Genomic DNA, 19,381 nt, shown 5'->3' with positions numbered 1-19,381 from the left:
ATAAGGAAGAGAAATGCCCCAGGTATGGTCTTTGGGCTATAAATTGCCTCCAGACCATTGCATCCTCTATTCAATCACTTCCCCCACTCCGGTGTTTGAAGGCTCACACATCAGGCCTGTGAAGGTGCACCCACACGCTGCCCTGGCCATTCAGAATCCCCAAACCTCCCACTCTGGGGTTTGCAAATGCACAGCAAAGACTCCACTTGGCAGCAATTTTGCAACAGCTTGTATTCAAGTAATCTCACATGAAATAACATTAAAATGAAATTAAGTATAATAAAACCCAACATCTGGACAGAGTTTATTTTTGGAAGAAGTTTAATCAAAGGCAGCCATAAGCATGTAAATAAATTCCAACTCATTTACTCATTGTAAATTATTTTTATTTGTAACATTTATTTGTAAAAATTATTTGTAAACTCATTGTAAATTAAAATATTAAATGTACAATGGACATGCAAGAAAAGACTTGTAAATAAATGCATTATGTAGTAATACTAATTTCTTTATTGGGTGTCAAAGGAAACTTTTAACTTAAGACACTTTTATTTTACCAACAAATAACAATATTTCTCTCAGAATTATTCTTTGTAACACCACAACGGCTGTAACCCATCCAACTTCACTCAAAGAAAGTGAAGTAAGTGCTCTAAAGAAAAAAATATCCTGGCCAGGCACGGTGGCTCACACCTGTAATCCCAGCACTTTGGGAGGCCAAAGCAGGTGGATCACCTGAGGTGAGGAATTCGAGACCAGCCTGACCAACAGGGTGAAATCCTGTCTCTACTAAAAATACAAAAATTAACTGGGTGTGGTGGCTCATGCCTGTCATCCCAGCTACTCGGGAGACTGAGACAGGAGAATCACTTGAACATGGGAGGCAGAGGTTGCAGTGAGCTGAGGTCAGGCTGTTGCACTCCAGCCTGGGTGACAGAGCGAGACTCCATCTCAAAGTAAAATAAAAGAAAATAAAATAAAAAGATGAGAGAAGCTCATACCTTCAGAACTGAAACATAGGGAAAGAGGAAGCAGAAATTAAAGCAAATTCAAATTTCATTGCGTCATACGATCAGGAAGGCAACGAAACAAAAGTTTGCAGAAGGGCTAAAAGTGACTGTCAGGAACTGCATTAGCGTCATTACATTTAGGGTTTTTTGTGGGTTTTCTTTTTAGATTTTAGCAAAAAAATTCATGAAGCAACTCTAAAATACTTATACTTCAATATGGTAAATTAAATTTATATTAGGACTTCAAATATAATCTTTTCCTCTCTGTTCTGAGTGTCATGCTTGTGACATTGATAGAAGGTGGACTCTAGGCAGTAAAAGAAAAAATTCAATTTTTTACTGATAAATTCAGGTACAATAACCACTTGTTATTTTATTGTGGACCATTTTTTCTCTTTTTTTTTTTTTTTTTTGAGACGAAGCTTCTCTCTGTCGCCTAGGCTGGAATGCAGTGGCACCATCTCGGCTCACTGCAACCTTCACCTCCAGGGTTCAAGTGATTCTCCTGCCTCAGACTCCCCAGTAGCTGGGATTACAGGTGCCCACCACCATGCCCGGCTAATTTTTATATTTTTAGTAGAGATGGGGTTTCACCATGTTGGCCAGGCTGGTCTCGAACTCCTGACCGCAGGTGATCTGTACGCCTTGGCCTCCCAAAGTGCTAGGATTACAGGCGTGAGTCACCGCACCTGGCCCATTTTCTCTTCATGATAATTCATGAGTAGCTGGGATTACAGGCACCCACCACCATGCCCAGCTAAGTTTTTGTATTTTCAGTAGAGATGGGGTTTCACCATGTTGGCCAGGCTGGTCTCAAACTCCTGACCTCAGGTGATCCACCCGCTTCGGCCTCCCAAAGTTCTGAGATTACAGGCGTGAGCCAACTCACCCGGCTTTATTGTTGTTGTTGTTTTTAATGTTACTCTATTTTTTTAGATTCAGGCGCTACACGCGCAGGTTCCTTACATGGATGCATTGCGTTCTGGTGGGGTTTAGGTGTCTAGTGCTCGCATTACCCATACGGCTCACCAGATATTACGGGGGAGGCAGAGGGGACACTCCCCCATCCCCAAAAGCCTAAATAACATCGAAAATCTTCCACATGGGGCCCAGGTGAAGGTCTCTGCAGGATCCCCCAGCTTGGGTGGGCTCAGCTGTCACCCAGGGGTCCGGTGCGGGGACTGGTAACCCATGGGCCTGTCGGTTGGAGCGGGGGTCTCACCTGCTTGCCCATCGCTGAGCTCCACCACTATCCAAGGAAAGATGAAGGCGCCAAAAGCAAAGCCTTTGGTTAGTGTGACAGCTCTGCAGTATTAGCAGCTGTTTATTGTTACAGCCTCAGTGTGACCGCTCCTGGAGCCCTGATCACAGACTGCCCCGCCCCGCTGTCTCTCCGACTGTCTCAGCAACCTCTGGCTGTCTAGCCCAGTGCCACCTCTCCGTGTCTTTCACCCATTGCCACCCCTCCGCTGATCACTGACTGTCACCATCTCTGCTGTCTAGCCATCTCGCCTCTCTCCTAATTGTCCCTGCCTCTGCTGAAAGTCTCTCTGCCTCTCACTCGCTATCCCCGTCATCTCTTCCTGATAACTAGATAATGCGGGGAAGGTGAACTCCCAAATCGGGGCATAGCCCAGAAGAGTTCCCGGCTTTGCCTAAGAAAGAATTTAGGCCGGTCGCGGTGGTTCACACCTGTCATCCCAGCACCTTGGAAGGCTGAGGCGGGCAGATCATTTGAGGTCAGGAGTCTGAGACCAACCTGGCCAACATGGTGAAACACCGTCTCTACTAAAGACTACAAAAATTAGCAGGGTGTGGTGGCGGGTGCCTGTAATGCCAGCTACTTAAGAGCTGAGGCAGGAGAATCGCTTGAACTCCGGAGGCAGAGATTGCAGCGAGCCGAAATGGCGCCATTGCACTTCAGCCTGGGTGACAGTAAAACTCCGTCTCAAAAAAAAAAAAAAAAAAAATTTAAGGGTGAGCTCCTGTTACACAACCCCTTAAGGGTTACGCCAACCTCTAGTCAAGTGGCCGAGCACAGCAGCAGCAGAGGTACTGCTCCTAGGGTAGCAGGGCTGCCCCACAGGCAGTGTGCCCAGAATAGCAGCTCAGAAACACACCTGCAGCCACACTTGTACCTGCTTTTAATTATATGCAAATTAAAGGTCAGGTATGCAGAAATTCCTAGAAAAAGGGCGGTAACTTCCGGTCAGTGGGTCTTTGCCGTGGAAAAGGGCGGTAACTTCCGGGGGTTGCCATGGCAATGGTAAACCGAGATGCCACATTGGTGGGCGTGTCTTAAGAAGAGCTGCTTCCACCCTCCGCCCTGTTTTAGCTAGTTCTCAATCTGGTGTGGTGCCTGAGTCCCCGCCTCCAAAGTCCCACATCCTACCTCAGAACTTCTGAGAAAGGCTTTTCCCCTTCCGCCCTGGCCTTTCCCATCCCAATAAGAAGGAGCTGCCTGGAAGTGACCCCCAAAGCCCTTTCATTTCTGACCTTCTGGGGCATCTGGGTTGTGGCTCATCCTAGACCTGCTCCCGTCCCCCAGCCCTCCCTTGGCCTGGTCAGCTCCTACCAATAACTGTGTGTTGCAAGGGTTAGAAAGCCAGGAGAGGCAGCTGCAGGTACATGTAATTGTAATTGTATCCATCAATGTTGGGGTCTGAGATTCGTGAGATGAAGCCACAGTATTAGGAGAAAGCAAAGATTTGTAAAAACCCCACTGTTTAGAATCTCCCCTCTCTCACACATCACACACTGTTTCAGATTTTCCGCTAAAAGCAACACCCAGCACAGCTGTGCATGACTCCCAGGCCCCTACCCTGTCCTGCAGGATGTATGATGAGTAGAGGAAGGAGAGCAGGCTGGATCAGGAGGATTTGGGGTCCAGCCAGACTCACACATGGGGAAGATGCTGGGGCTGATGGAGGAGGAAGAGAGGCAAGCAAGTTGGAGAGAGGACAGATGGATGCTCCCTTGGGAGCTCTTATTTCTCATTTCCAAGAGCCCCTGAGGATGAAGCCCCTCACCCACACATGCGGGGTCCCTGGGTCCTCTTAGGACAGGAGAGGAGACTGCTCGGGCCTTGGTGGGATCTGACTGGGATGAGGCTGGTGTCCACCCAAGACGTGCTCCTTTAGAGAGAAGCACCCCACTTGTGGGTGCTCCTCACACCGCCCCTCCTGTGCTCACCTGAAGGCCTCTGTGCTCAGGGAACCCCTGAGAGTAAGGAGGGACCCTGCACCTGCTCCCTGGATGAGTTAGGGAATTATTCACAGCGCGGCTTGTGTGTCATTCATTTCTACCCTGCCTTTTCTGTGCACACTTGTCTATTGTTACTCTCTGTTCTTCTGAAACATTTAAAGCAATACATGAATATATAAACTTATCATTTTAATTTGGGACTTGATTTCATTTATATATTTGCTTTAGAAAATAGTTTCTTATTTATGTTAAGTTTTCCTATCCTAAACTTTCAAAATTGAGGTTTATTGATGAACTTAAGAAGTGTCTTGAAATTTTATTTATAAGAATTTTATATATTTATTTCAATTTAAACAATTATTCAATCACTTGAATAATCTGTAAATGAGGTCTTTTATTCCTTATAAATAAAAGCTAGGTATACATGATACAGTAATTGGTTTGAGTTCATTTATTTTATTTTATACCAACTTACTACAGAATTTCTTAATTCCAATTATTTTCAATTGATCCCCTCTAATTTACTAATAAAATGTACATAACTCACACAAAAGTTGAAATTTCACTTTATTTCTAAATTGCATTCCAATTGCTGTCTCCCAGCCTGGAGTGCAGTGGCGTGATCTCGGCTCATTGCAAGCTCCCCCTCCCGGGTTCACGCCGTTCTCCTGCCTCAGCCTCCCGAGTAGCTGGGACTACAGGTGCCCGCCACCACGCCTGGCTAATTTTTTGTGTTTTCAGTAGAAACGGGGTTTCACCATGTTAGCCAGGATGGTCTCGATCTCCTGACCTTGTGATCCACCCGCCTCAGCCTCCCAAAGTGCTGGAATTACAGGCGTGAGCCACCGCACCGGGCTGATTCTTCTGTAGTTCTTTTAGTTGTGATGTTAGGTTGTTAATTTGAGATCACCCATCACCACACCTGGCTAATTCTTTTGTATTTTTAGCAGAGACGGGGTTTCACCATGTTGGCCAAGCTGGTCTTGAACTCCTGACCTCGTAATCCACCTGCCTCAGCCTCCCAAAGTGCTGGGATTAGAGGCGTGAGCCACTGCAACTGGCCTATATGTCTATTTTTATACCAGTGTCATGCTCTTTTGGTTACTATAGCCTTGTAAACTTTGAGTCAGTTAATGTGATGTCTCTAGCTTTGCTCTTTTTGCTTAGGATTGCTATGGCTGTTTGGGCTCTTTTTTTGGCTCAATATAACTTTTAAGGTTTCTTTTTCTAAGTCTGTGAAAAATGAAGGTATTTTTGTAAGGACTGCATTAAATCTGTAGATTGCTTGGGGCAGTGTGGTCATTTTAATCATAGTAATTATTCTGATTTATGAGAATGGGATGTTTTTCCATCTGTTTGTGTCATCTACAATTTCTTTCATCACTGGTTTGAAGTTTTCCTTGTAGAAATCTTTCACCTCCTTGGTTAAATATATTCCCAGGTGTTTTATTTTTGTGCACCCACTGTCCACGGGATTGCCTCCTTGACTTGGTTCTCAGCTTCGTCATTATTGGAGTACAGAAATGCTACTGATTTCTGTACTTTGATTCTATATCCTGAAACTTTACTGGATTTCTTTATCAAATCTAAGAGTGTTTTGGCTGAGTCTTTAGGGTTTCTGAGGTATAAGATAATATCATCAGCGAACAGAAATAATTTCACTTTTTTTTTTTCCAATTTAGATGTGTTTTATTTCTTTGTCTTGCCTGATTGCTCTGGCGAGGACCTCCAGTACTACGTTGAAGAGTGGTGACAGTGCACATCTTTGTCATGCTCCAGTTCTTAGGGGGAATGTTTTCTACTTTTCCCTGCTTGCTATATTGGCTGGGATTTCGTCACCTATCGCCTTTAGTATTTTGAGGTATGTCCCTCTGTACCTTGTTTGTTGAGAATTTTTATCATGAAGGGATGCAGGATTTTATCAAATGCTTTTTCTGCACCTCTGTGACATAATCATAGAGACTGAAACCAGAATCCTCTCATGTCCCAACCCCTCATGTCTTAATCTAGTCTAGACATTAACCATGATTGAGCCTCTCCCATGACCCAAGCACGGCTGACCCTCACATCCGCTGTGATGAGTGAGGTTCATGACAACAGGCTCCACACAGGGAAACTGAGGCTCAGAGATGAGACAGTACTGCCCAAGATCACACAAGCCATAGATAATAATCAGGAATTACATAGAAATCAACTCCCCACTGGCCGGGGCGCAGTGGCTCACGCCTGTAATCCCAGCACTTTGGGAGGCCGAGATAGGCGGATCATGAGGTCAGGAGATCGAGACCATCCTGGCTAACATGGTGAAACCCTGTCTCTAATAAAAATACAAAAAAATTAGCCGGGCGTGGTGGCGGACGCCTGTAGTCCCAGCTACTCGGGAGGCTGAGGCAGGAGAATGGTATGAACCCGGGAGGCGGAGCTTGCAGTGAGCCGAGATAGCGCCATTGCACTCCAGCCTGGGCGACAGAGCGAGACTCGGTCTCAAAAAAACAAAAAGAAAGAAAGAAAGAAAGAAAGAAATCAACTCCCTACTCAGCAAACCAGAGCCCAAACGTAAGTAATGTACCCACAAAATTAAAAAATAAATAGATACATAAGAATGAAAATTTTAAAACAAAGCCTAAGTAATTACTCCGAAAATGTTGAACATGGATTGAGGTATAGAGGGAAGCCCAAAGAAACAGAAGGCACAGTGGAGGCAGAAACGATTCAGAGGTTTGTTACTGGAGGTGGGATGGAGGTGGACGCTGTTGCAAAAAAAAAAAAAAAAAAAAAAAAAAATTAAGGGAAGTACAAGAAAGAGAGTACTATTGGTTAGAAAGAAAACACTCCAGGGCCACTAAAGGGTCATGATTTCCTCCCCTATCTCCCTGCATTTCTCCTCTGTGCTCGTTGCCACATGCAGCTCAGCCTGGGCTACACAGCCAGGTGTCAGGCGTGTCTCTGCTGATCTGAGTCTGCCTGCGGCATGGACCTGCATCTTCCCTGAAGCATCTCCAGGGCTGAAAAATCACTGACCATGGTAAGGACCCCGCAACGCTGAGCTCATGGACGGGCTGAAGGAGGGAGGGGGACCCCATGGGGAGGCTCTGAGAGGGAGGAGGTCACCCTCACCTGAAAGGGGCTGACTCAGGAAGGCACCGGGTCTATTTGCTGCTGTGTCCCGGCTCTCAGTGAGATAAAGATAAATCAAGCAGACAGTGGCCCGGGGAAGGGAGACCCCACTTCTGTCTGAAATGTCTGCAGAGAGCCTGGTGCCTGTAGTCTCAACTACTTCACTTCAGCCCTGGGGAAATGAGAGCCAGGCTCCTGGGGAGAGCAGTTCCCCTTTCTGTGGGATGAGAATGAGAAAATCCTATGACAAGAAGGACCCAGCCTCCGAGCTGCCACACCCTGTGTGTCTCTCTGTCCTGCCAGGCACCATGGTCTCATCCATCTGCACAGCTGCAGCCAGTGGGAGGAGACGCCGTGAGCCCTGCCCTCATGGCTCTGCTCTGCCTCGGTGAGATTGGAAGCCTCAGGGAAGGGGCACCCTAGTCTGGGAGGGACCCCACCCCATAACGAGGCCCTTGTCTATCAGGAAACTCCAGGGTTTTAGGAGGTTCCCAGGCAAGAGAGGACCTGCTCAGGCTTCAGAGGCAAATCTCTCACAGGGAACTCTCTTCCAGGGCTGAGTCTGGGCCCCAGGACCCACGTGCAGGCAGGTGAGTCTGTCCCCAGCTGTCCCAGGTCCCTCCTCCTCAATGGGAACAAAGGGCCACCCATGGACAGCTGGGGGTGGAGATTGCAGTTCTGGGTGATTGATGGGGACATCTGGAGGGTCCTGGGGCTGAGAGCTGGGATCTGAGGGGTGGGGAGGTCTTGGAGCCCAGACTCTGATTTCCTTCCAGGGAACCTCTCCAAACCCACCCTCTGGGCTGAGCCAGGCTCTGTGATCAGCCGGGGGAACCCTGTGACCATCCGGTGTCAGGGGACCCTGGAGGCCCAGGAATACCGTCTAGATAAAGAGGGAAGCCCAGAACCCTGGGACACACAGAACCCACTGGAGCCCAAGAACAAGGCCAGATTCTCCATCCCATCCATGACAGAGCACCATGCAGGGAGATACCGCTGTTACTATTACAGCCCTGTAGGCTGGTCAGAGCCCAGCGACCCCCTGGAGCTGGTGGTGACAGGTGAGAGGACACTCTGGGGTCCCAGCCCCAGGCTCTGCCCTCAGGAAGGGGGTCGGCTCTCAGGGGTGTCTCCCTTTCACAGCCCAGCCCTGGGGATGACGCGGGAGGTGTGAGCCCCATTTAACACGGTGCCTCCTTCTCTCCTAGGATTCTACAACAAACCCACCCTCTCAACCCTGCCCAGCCCTGTGGTGACCTCAGGAGAGAACATGACCCTCCAGTGTGGCTCATGGCTGAGATTCAACAGGTTCATTCTGACTGAGGAAGGAGACCACAAGCTCTCCTGGACCTTGGACTCACAGCTGACCCCCAGTGGGCAGTTCCAGGCCCTGTTCCCTGTGGGCCCTGTGACCCCCAGCCACAGGTGGATGCTCAGATGCTATGGCTCTCGCAGGCATATCCTGCAGGTATGGTCAGAACCCAGTGACCTCCTGGAGATTCCGGTCTCAGGTGAGGAAGCCACAGCCTTCTCTAGTACAATTCAGGGAAGCCAGACAGGTTGTGGAGAGCTTTACAGGCAGGGCAGCCCCTGCTAAGAAAGACAAAAAGGGGAAGGAGAACACAGAAATCCTAGGGATGCAAATTCAGGGTAAGAAAAACAAAGCAAGGGCTGGGCACAGTGGCTCACACCTGTAATCTCAGCACTTTGGGAGGCCGAGGCGGGTGGATCACCTGATGTCAGGAGTTCAAGACCAGCCTGGCCAACATGGTGAAACCCCATTTCTACTAAAAATACAAAAATTAGCTGGGCGTGGCGGCACACACCTGTAATCCCAGCTACTTGGGAGGCTGAGGCAGGAGAATCGCTCGAACCCGGGAGGCGGAGGTTGCAGTGAGCCGAGACTGTGTCATTGCACTCCAGCCTGGGTGACAGAGCGAGACTCTGTCTCAAAAAAAAAAAAAAGAAAAAAGAAAAAGAAAAAGAAAAAGAAAAACAGAGCAAGGGAGACTCCAGAAGGAGGTTTACAGGAGGAACCAGCCCCTGCAGTCCTGGCTCCTTTTTCCTTCCAGGTGTGTCTAGAAAGCCCTCCCTTCTGACCCCGCAGGGCCCTGTTGTGGTCCCTGGAGAGAACCTGACCCTCCAGTGTCACTCTGATGTTGGCTATGACAGGTTTGCTCTCTACAAGGAGGACGGACATGACCTCCTCCACTGGCCGGCAGCCCCAGGCTGGGCTCTCCCAGGCTGACTTCCCCCTGAGCTTGGAAGTGACCCCCAAACCCCCCTCATTTCTGACCTTGTGGGGCATCTGAGATGTGGCTCATCCTAGACCTAGAAAAGCAGCTCCCATCACTCACCCTAAGACCTGGTCTGCTCTTGCCAATAGCTATGCCTCGCAAGGGTTAGAAAGCCAAGAGGGGCAGCTGCAGGTACATGTAATCATATCCATCAGTGCTGGGGTCTGAGATTCGTGAGACGAAGCCACAATATTGTGAGAAAGCAAAGATGTGTAAAAACCCCGCTGTTTAGAATCTCCTCTCTCTCACACATCACACGAAGCGTTTCAGATTTTCTACTAAAAACCATGCAGCTTTACAAGACTCCCAGGCCCCTACCCTATCCTGCGGGATGAGTGATGAGTAGAGGAAGGAGAACAGACCTGGTCAGCAGGATGTGGGGTCCAGGCCTGACTTGGAACATGGGGAAGATGCTGGGGCTGATGGAGGAGGAAGAGAGGCAGGCGAGTTGGAGAGAGGACAGACGGACGCTCCCTTGGCAGCTCTCACTTCTCATTTCCAAGAGCCCCTGAGGATGGAGCCCTTCACCCACACCTGCGGGGTCCCTGAGCCCACTCAGGACAGGGGAGGAGGCTGCTCAGGCCTCTGTGGGATCTGACTGTGATGAAGCTGGAGTCCACGCCAGACCTGCTCCTTTAGAGAGAAGTGCCCCAGCTGTGGGTACCACTCACACGGCCCCTCCTGTGCTCACCTGGAGGCCTCTGTGCTCAGGGCACCCCTGAGACAAAGGAGGGGCCACGCACCTGCTCCCTGGAGGAAGTTAGGAACTTATTCACAGCACGTCTTGTCTGCTGTTCATTGCTGCTCTGCATTTTCTGGGCATACTTGTCTATTTTTTCTCTCTTCTTCTGAATCTTTTAAAACAATATTTGAATATTTAAATTTGTCTCTTTAAGATATATGGATTTATGATTTAAAAACAAGTAATTCCACTCCCATTGTCCTGGGGGCATAATTAAATATTTACATTTGCTGTATAAAATTAGTTGTTAATAGCAAATATTTCTATTATTAATATATAAAATTGAAGTTTATTAATGAAGTTAATAAGTGTTTTCAAGTTCCGTTCACAAGAATGTGTACATTTAGTCTAATTTAAAAAATTATTCAACTACTTTAATTATTCTTAAGTGAAGTATTTGATTCATGTATATTTCTTTTGTTTATTTGTTTGTTTTTGTTTTTGAGATGGAGTCTTGCTCTGTCGCCCAGCCTGGAGTGCAGTGGCGTGATCTCGGCTCACTGCAAGCTCCGCCTCCTGGGTTCACGCCATTCTCCTGCCTCAGCCTCCCGAGTAGCTGGGACTACAGGCACCCACCACCATGCCCGGCTAATTTTTTTGTATTTTTAGTAGAGATGGGGTTTCACTGTGTTAGCCAGGATGGTCTCGATCTCCTGACCTCGTGATCCACCCACCTAGGCCTCCCAAAGTGCTGGGATTACAGGCGTGAGCCACCGTGCCCAGCCTGATTCATTTATATTTCTAAGTAAGATATACACATGAGAAAGCTTTTAGTTTGAGTATATTCATTTAATTTCATTTTAGCTTGCTATAACATTTTTCCCTTTCAATTATCTTTCAACTGATCTCCCCAAATTTACTGATAAAGTTTATATTAACTATAAGAAAATTGAAATTTTATTTTTTATTTCTAAACCGCATATCAATTTTTGTCACTTCAAGTATTAATATGCATGTAACTGCATCTTAAATAAATATCTAAAGTTTTACATATATACATATTTATGTATGGTTATATAAGTTACATCTGAATATAAGTGTAGGTATATCTGCATATATTTTTTATATGTATATCTACATGCTTAATGTATTTGACATGGAGGGCTTTTACATGTTTGTTATTGGTCTTCTCACCTAGATTCACACCTTATAAAAGCAGAAATTTTTGTTTGTTGGTTTGTTTGTTTGTTAGTTTGAGATGGAGTCTCTTGCCCTGTCGCCCAAGCTGGAGTGCAATGGCACGACCTGGGCTCACTGCAACCTCTGCCTCCCAGGTTCAAGTGATTCTCCTGTCTCAGCCTCCCAAGTAGCTGGGATTACAGGCAGGTGCCACCATGCCCGGCTCATTTTTTTATTTTTAGTAGAGACGGGGTTTCACCATGTTGGCCAGGCTGGTCTCGAACTCCTGACCTCGTGATCTGCCCGCCTTGGCCTCCCAAAGTGCTGGGATTACAGGCATGAGCCATCACGCCTGGCCCTAAAAGCAGAAATTGTTTTATGAGCCTCTGTAACACCATATATATATATATATACACACACACACACACACATTTATATACATACATATATATATATGACTGACTATATGAATAGTTAGCTGACTAGAGACTTATTGTATGATGAAACACTTGGTGAGGTGGTTGAGGTGGCGTGAAGGGGAGGCAGCTGTTTGTGATTCTGACATTCAGGAGCCCCTGAGGACCAAGCCATCATCCATGGAGCCTGGGTCCTCAGCTGGTGGATCCGTGAAACTCTCATCTCTGGCGGAATTGGCTTATGTGCTCCTGTGTCCCAGGCTGCACAGAGAGCACAAAGGGCTCAGTGACTTCTGGGGGCCACTTTCCTTGCAGATCCTGAGCTTTCACGGTGCAGGAAAGCTCTTTCCCAAATGACTCAGGAGCAAAGTTTAAATTCAAAGAACAAAGGAAAGCTGAAATAATTCAGTGAGGAGACTGGAGGGAACCCTGCTCCAGCAGAGGGAGGGTTTATGGAGAAACTCCATAAAAGTCATGTTGAGAGGCACAGGGAACTAGGAGAATGCAGAGCGCAGGGGAGAGGCTGGGCTCAGATTGCTTCAAGAACTTCTCCTTCCCCTTCCCCTGTTTTGATTTTCAGGAGCAGCTGATAACCTCAGTCCGTCACAAAACAAGTCTGACTCTGGGACTGGTGAGTGAGGAGATGCTCTCAGTTATGGAACTGGCACAGAGGGTCAGGTCCTGTCAAGATGATGTGGGTGCCCTGGGGAGACATCCAGGGGTCCTGGGTGATACTGATCTGCCCTGACCTCTGTGACCTCTTTGTCCACCATCCCCAGCCTCACACCTTCAGGATTACACAGTAGAGAATCTCATCCGCATGGGCATGGCCGGCTTGATCCTGGTGGTCCTTGGGATTCTGATATTTCAGGATTGGCACAGCCAGAGAAGCCCCCAAGCTGCAGCTGGGAGGTGAACAGAAGAGAGGACAATGCACCATTGAATGCTGGAGCCTTGGAAGTGAATCTGATGGTCCTAGGAGGTTCGGGAAGACCATCTGAGGCCTATGCCATCTGGACTGTCTGCTGGCAATTTCTTTTTTTCTTTCTTTTCTTTTTTTTTTTTTTTTTTTCGAGACGGAGTCTTGCTCTGTCACCAGGCTGGAATGCAGTGGCGCAATCTGGGCTCACTGCAACCTCCGCCTCTCAGGTTCAAGTGATTCTCCTGCCTCAGCCTCTGGCAATTTCTAGAGGGAGGAATGGGTGTTTGAGTGCAGGGACACTGGTCTGGGGTGATCCATGGAGGACCATTAAAATGTGACACCTTTCCTTTCTATTAATGTTGACTTCCCTTGGTTGAATTCCCTTCTCTTCCCAGCCCGAGACATGAGGCTACATCCCACATGGCAGGCAGCGTTGGGTCCACATCTCTGCACATCTGCGTGCTCTGGTCCTTGGCGTGTCACACAGTCCACTTCACTTCTCATTATCACACTCCCCGTGTGCTTTACTGAGCCTCCATCTCTTCAGTTCAGAGTTCCACACCTGAACCAGTAACTAAATCCATGGGAGAAGATCAGATCCCCTCCAGGAAAAGATAAATCCAAAATGGCGTCCTAACCTCCTGTCTGTAGCCTTCAAGCCCCACTCACTCTTTTTTTTTTTGAGACGGAGTCTCGCTTTGTCACCCAGGCTGGAGTGTAGTGGCACTATCTCGGCTCACTGCAACCTCCACCTCCCGAGTTCAAGCAATTCTCCTTCCTCAGCCTCCTAAGTAGCTGGGACTACAGGCGCACGCCACCATGCCAAGCTAATTTTTGTATTTTTAGTAGTGACAGGGTTTCACCACGTTGGCCAGGATAGTCTCGATCTCCTGACCTCGTGATCTGCCTGCCACAGCCTCCCAAAGTGCTGGGATTACAGGCGTGAGCCACTGCACCCGGCCTGTAGTGACTGGGTTTCACCATGTTGGCCAGGATAGTCTCGATCTCCTGACCTCGTGATCTGCCCACCTCGGCCTCCCAAAGTGCTGGGATTACAGGGGTGAGACACTGCGCCTGGCCTAGCCCCCTGTCTTGATTATATGCTCAGGGTCCTGGGACCAGGGTCATCCCTGGGATGAGGGTCCAGGGAGAGGGTCCTAGAGTAGAGGATACGATGAGGCAGTGGTCCAAGGAGAGCAACTTAGAAAAGGAGAGTGAGAGGCCTGGAGATTATAAAGACCCACAACAAGAGTCTAACAGGAGCTGAGAGAGAGGAGGCCAGTCCCTCAGTTCGGGGTCCAGGACATGTGGGAAGGGGCTGCTTTGTACACACTGCAACCTTCATATTTCCTAGAAATGTACAAGAAACCCCCCATTTGTCTGAGCCAGGGCCCTTAGTGTCCTTGGGAGAGAACTTGACCTTGCAGTGCTACTCAGAGATCTGGTTGGGTACCTTCTGTCTGTCCAAGGACAGGTCACTTGTGCCTCCCCAAAACCATCGGTTGAAAGACATGGCCTTACTCTCTCAGGCCAAGTTTACACCAAGCCCTTTGACTTCAGCCCACAGGGGGACCTACTAGTGCTGTGGTCCACATAGTTCCTCCTTACACCTGTTGTCACACCCCAGTGACCCCTAAAGATTTTGGTCTCAGTATAGGAGCTCCAAGCACCACATCCGTTAAGATTCTAAACCCTTAGCATGCATCCCTGTGCTAGGAGAGCCCTGGCCTGGGATAGAAGGAAGGAAAAACAGCAGGGACCAGTCATAGAGCAATCCCATCTCAGAAAGGGATGAAGAAAGTCATGAAAGTGGGGGTGATTCTCACTCTCACTCCATGCCTTACCCTACTCAGGGGTCACAGAAGGTGCTGGGTGAGTGGAATGAGAAGATTTGAAAATGTAGGGGGCCAACCTTTGAGCAAAAGAGATGAAGCTGAGGAACAGAGCAAGAGGCACCACAACCCCACCTACTCCTTCTGTCCCTGCCCCAAACAGTCTGTGGGATCTGCAGCTCCTCACCCTCATGGACTCACTTCATGTTGGCTGAGCAACAAGGTCCTCACAGACTACAGGAGTCACAGTCTCCTGCAGCTCTGGGCTGAGTTTCTCAGCTTATTCTTCTGCCCTTGAAGTCTTTACAGAAGAGGTTGTTTCCAGAGAGCCTGGGAAGGAAGGTAGAGATGAAGGGAGGGAGCCTTATTTTCCAAGAAGCATTGAGGTCTTTTGTTCCTGCTGGGTGGTCAGTATGAGGTGAAATGTGTAAAGAAAAAGATGAGCATAAGGATAGGAACAATAGACACTGTGGATTACTAGAGGGTGGAAGAGGGTTAAAAACTACTTATTGGGTATTATGCTCACTAGTTGGGGGATGTGATCCGTACTCCAAACCTCAGCATCAAGCAATATTCCCATGTAAGAAATTTGTACTTGTACTTCCTGTATCTGAAATAAAAGTTGGAAGGAAGGAAGAGAAAGAAAGAAAGAAAGGGGAGAGAGAGAAAAGAAAGAAAGAAAAAGAAAGAGAGAAAGAAAGAAAGAAAGAAAGAAAAGAAAAGAAAGAAAAAGAAAAAACGAACAAGAGGTCCAGCTGAAGTGGAGAGAGGAGTGGACCCTATTCCTTGCCCCTGTCCATGGTGCTGACTCCTAGGGATTGCAAAGGTGCCCCAGGCACCTGTGGAATCAGGTCCGCAATCAGAAGAGCAGACTAAAAGGTCCCTCTTATTCTGCAGGACAAGTGGGTGGGTAAGCTCTTATTGTGAAGGACAAGTGGGTGGGTAATTCACAGAAAGTCATAGCTTGAAGTGGAGATGGCTCAGCCACTCTAAGACAGACGCCTTTAGCAAACTCTATCTAAATCTGGGATAGTACTCTTCCATCCATCAAAGGCAGAATGCCATCCTTGTTTCCAAAAGGTATCTCAGTTCTAAACTTCTATACCAGTAACTTCCTGGGAAAGAACGTATTTTCTGTGACTCCTGTCTACTCTGGACATATTTTGTCTCCACCATTAACTGTTTTCATCCTGTGGAGATAGGAATAAAAACAAGATAGCAGTTTTCTGATTAGATTTCCATAATCATCAGGCTGTCACCCTGGCAGGAGAAACCACAACACTGAGTACTTGAAAGATAATCTCTCCTGGGTTTGAAACTTCCTGTACAGTGGCGTGATCTCTGCTCACTGCAACCTCTGCCTCCCAGGCTCAAGTGATTCTCCTGCCTCAGCCTCTTGAGTAGCTGGGATTTACAGGCATGCACCACCATTTCCGGCTAATTTTGTATTTTTAGTAGAGACGGGGTTTCACCATGTTGGTCAGGCTGGTCTTGAACTCCTGACCTCAAGTGATCCTCCCACCTCGACCTCCCAAAGTGCTGGGATTACAGGTGTGAGCCACTGCACCTGGCCACATATCTCCTTATTCTAGTTATTCTCAGAGAGTATTCTGTGTATGTATATTTCTCTCCATCCAATGATTTGAGATTCATGGTTTTATTGTAGATAGGTTTTTTTCTCATTTTATGTCTTTATTGATTTTTACTTAATTTATTGCACATCTGTGAATACAGATCTATGTTACTTCACAGCACTTATTAAATGTCCTCATAATCAAATAAGTGTTGTCCACACTAGGAAACTTTCTGCATATTTGTTGAATACTTCAATCAGCTGATCCTATATTGAATAATATTATTTTTCTGCATCTTCATATAATGACCACTTTCTCATTTTTTTGTTCTTACCAAACCTGTCACATCCTCAAAGACATTTTCCATGACAAAGTGGGTTGAGTGATTCTTGCCCACATGTATTCTATAATAGTCCTTGTATTAGGTTAACACACATTCGAGATCTCTAGGTAGTTTAATTTTTTTGTCCACGTATCCATATGCACATGTTGTTTTCTAATTTATCTCCTTAAAATTTTTTGCTTTTTTCTCATGAGTTTCTACACTGAATTAACAATGGGAGATTTTGTTCACTGTAGTATTTCTTGCTCCTGGAAAAGAGGCTTGGATGCGGCCCGGCATGGTGGCTCACACCTGTAATCCTAGCACTTTGGGAGGCCGAGGTGGGCGGATCACCTGAGGTCAAGAGTTCGAGACCAGCCTGACCAACATGGAGAAACACTGTCTCTACTAAAAATACAAAATTAGCCAGGTGTAGTTGTGCATGCCTGTAATCCCAGCTACTCAGGAGGCTGAGGGAGGAGAATCGCTTGAATCGGAGGCAGAGGTTGCGGTGAGCCGAGATTGTACCATTGCACTCCAGCCTGGACAACAAGAGCAAAACTCTGTCTTCAAAAAAAAAAAGGCTTGGATTCTAAAATCATTCTCTCATTCATCACAAAACAGGACAGATGAGTGGACCCAATCATTAAAAGTGAGGCAGTGATTATTACTTTTAATAATAGTAGTATTAAGCTACACTGGACCACAGAGACAATTAGATGAGGCAGAACAATAGAAAAGGCAGTGACAGCCTTTAGCTCTGTTGTACCCTGGACTCTGGTACAATCTAGAGTCCCACATACGCATCTCTGAATTCTGTATTGACAGATGAAGAGTTACTAGAGGTATTTACCTTAAGGGGTTAAGCATGGGTTTAGCTAATATGGGAACAAATCGAAGATGAGAAAGGAGCACAGTTAAGTATTCCTGTATCTTTGAATTCCTTTTTTCTGTCACTGAGTTGTGGTTTGCAAAACTAAACTCTTAATATCCCCCAAACCGAGAAGTTGGTGGTGATCTCAATGAGGCCCAAGAACTTGAACAAATTTGAGGAAGGAAATCATACAGTGCTCCATCTGAGGTGGAAGTTGAGGTTAGCAAGGATGGTTACACAATTCTCCCATGAGAAGGGAAGAGAGGTCCGGGCGCGGTGGCCCCAGCACTTTGGGAGTCCAAGGCAGGTGGATCATCTGAGGTCAGGAGTTCGAGACCAGCTTAACCAACAAGGTGAAACACTCTCTCTACTAAAAATACAAAAATTAGCCAGGCGTGGTGGCAGGCCCCTGTAGTCCCAACTACTCTGGAGGCTGAGACAGAAGAATTGCTTGAACCTGGGAGGCAGATGCTGCAGTGAGCTTAGATTGCACCACTGCACTCCAGCCTGGGCAATGGAGCAAGACTCCATCTCAAAAAACAAAACAAAAAAAAAAAAAAAAAAAGGGAAGAGAGTTGTTATGAAGGAGCCAAGACAGGGGAGCAGGAGTAGAATGGCCCCAGCTGCTCTAATCCTCCCATGCTCTTATTCGTAGGAGTCCTTGATCCTCTCAACCAGCATCCACCAAGTATAGTTTCAAAGTCAGGAGTAACTACGACTTCCCTTTCAGGAGTGTGAATGTGTAAACACCCATCCAGGCTCCCAATGTGAGTGCAGCCTGTCTGGCCCCCAGTGAATGCACTGTTCTGTCTACTGACCATGCCCCTTCAGACTATGCAATGGAGAATCTCATTCCAATGACCATGCTGGCTTGATCCTGGCGGTCTCTAGGGGATGATCTTTCAGGCTCAGCACAGCCAGAGAAGGCCCCCAAAGGCCGCCAACATGGAAAGTCAAGATGATTTTGGATTGACTCTTCAGTTTGGAGAACTTTGAAACATCTTCATCAGAAAAGCTGTGCTGGCCCTAGAAGAATCTGGGAGAGCTGGAGGCACGTTCTGTGTGAACGCTGTGCTGAAGGATTGAAGATGACTACTATTTCTTTTAGGTGAAGGGTATGCAAGAAGAAGTTAACCTAACATTGATGAGGATGCTAACTTTAGAAGAACTTGCTTGTGAGCTTGGTTCTTGGTTGGCATCTAGGAACTTGCTTCTAGCATGTCCCCTGTGTTACTAAGAGACAACGTGAGGTTGTGTGCCTGCAGCACTGAATTCTGCTGTTATGTCTTCACTAGGCTGTTTCTGTAAACAGTGTAATTCATGGTGAACACCCGGTTTCCTCTGGTTTCTCTGTAGCTGCTCATTATGCCTATGTGGTCCCCACCTAATAACAATCTTGAACATTGAGTCTCAAGCAGATTTGCCTGGGGCCAACACTGCACATGTGTTGCTGCATTTTATGCTGGTGGAATGAACAAGTTAAGACACAGGTTTGCACAACTTATAACCAGCATCATTTTTCTTTTATTTTCTTTCTTATTTCCATAGGTTTTTGGGGAACGTGGTGTTTGGTTACTTTCAGAAATTCTTTAGTGATGATTTCTGAGATTTTTGTGCACCCATCACCCTAGTAGTATACATTAAACCCGATTTATAGTCTTTTATCCCTCACCTCCTCCCTCCCTTTCCCCCGAGTCCCCAAAGTCCATTGTAGCATTCTTATGCCTTTGCATCCTCATAGCTTAGCTCCCACTTAGGAATGAGAACATAAAACATTTGGTTTTTCATTCCTGAATTTCTTCACTTAGAATAATAGTCTCCAATTTCATCCAGGTCACTGTGAATGCCATTATTTTGTTCCCTCTTATGGCTGAGTAGTATTCCACAGTGTATATGTATATGTGTGTGTGTGTATACATATATATATGTATATATGTGTGTGTATATACATG

The 19,381-nt window shown here is 46.9% G+C and overlaps 1 protein-coding gene across 2 annotated transcripts; it reads left to right on the top strand.

The window, feature by feature from the left end:
• On the top strand, positions 3,260–13,184 carry LILRA5 (leukocyte immunoglobulin like receptor A5). Of its 2 annotated transcripts, XM_016936813.4 has the most exons (9): positions 3,260–3,634; positions 5,897–6,075; positions 7,123–7,239; positions 7,635–7,719; positions 7,886–7,921; positions 8,108–8,392; positions 8,540–8,842; positions 12,486–12,536; positions 12,685–13,184. In XM_016936813.4, exons 3-9 carry the CDS (start codon positions 7,237–7,239, stop codon positions 12,819–12,821), a joined length of 900 nt encoding a protein of 299 aa, XP_016792302.3. In that variant the 5' UTR covers positions 3,260–3,634; positions 5,897–6,075; positions 7,123–7,236; the 3' UTR covers positions 12,822–13,184. The 2 variants fall into 2 exon arrangements, with proteins under 2 accessions (XP_016792302.3, XP_003316722.3); XM_003316674.5 differs by lacking the exons at positions 3,260–3,634; positions 5,897–6,075 and having other exon boundaries at positions 7,090–7,239.
• The last annotated feature ends 6,197 nt before the right edge of the window (positions 13,185–19,381 follow it).

Source organism: Pan troglodytes, chromosome 20 (assembly GCF_028858775.2).
Source record: "Pan troglodytes isolate AG18354 chromosome 20, NHGRI_mPanTro3-v2.0_pri, whole genome shotgun sequence".
NCBI lineage: Eukaryota > Metazoa > Chordata > Mammalia > Primates > Hominidae > Pan > Pan troglodytes.
This window is presented reverse-complemented; position numbering and strand designations above follow the sequence as displayed.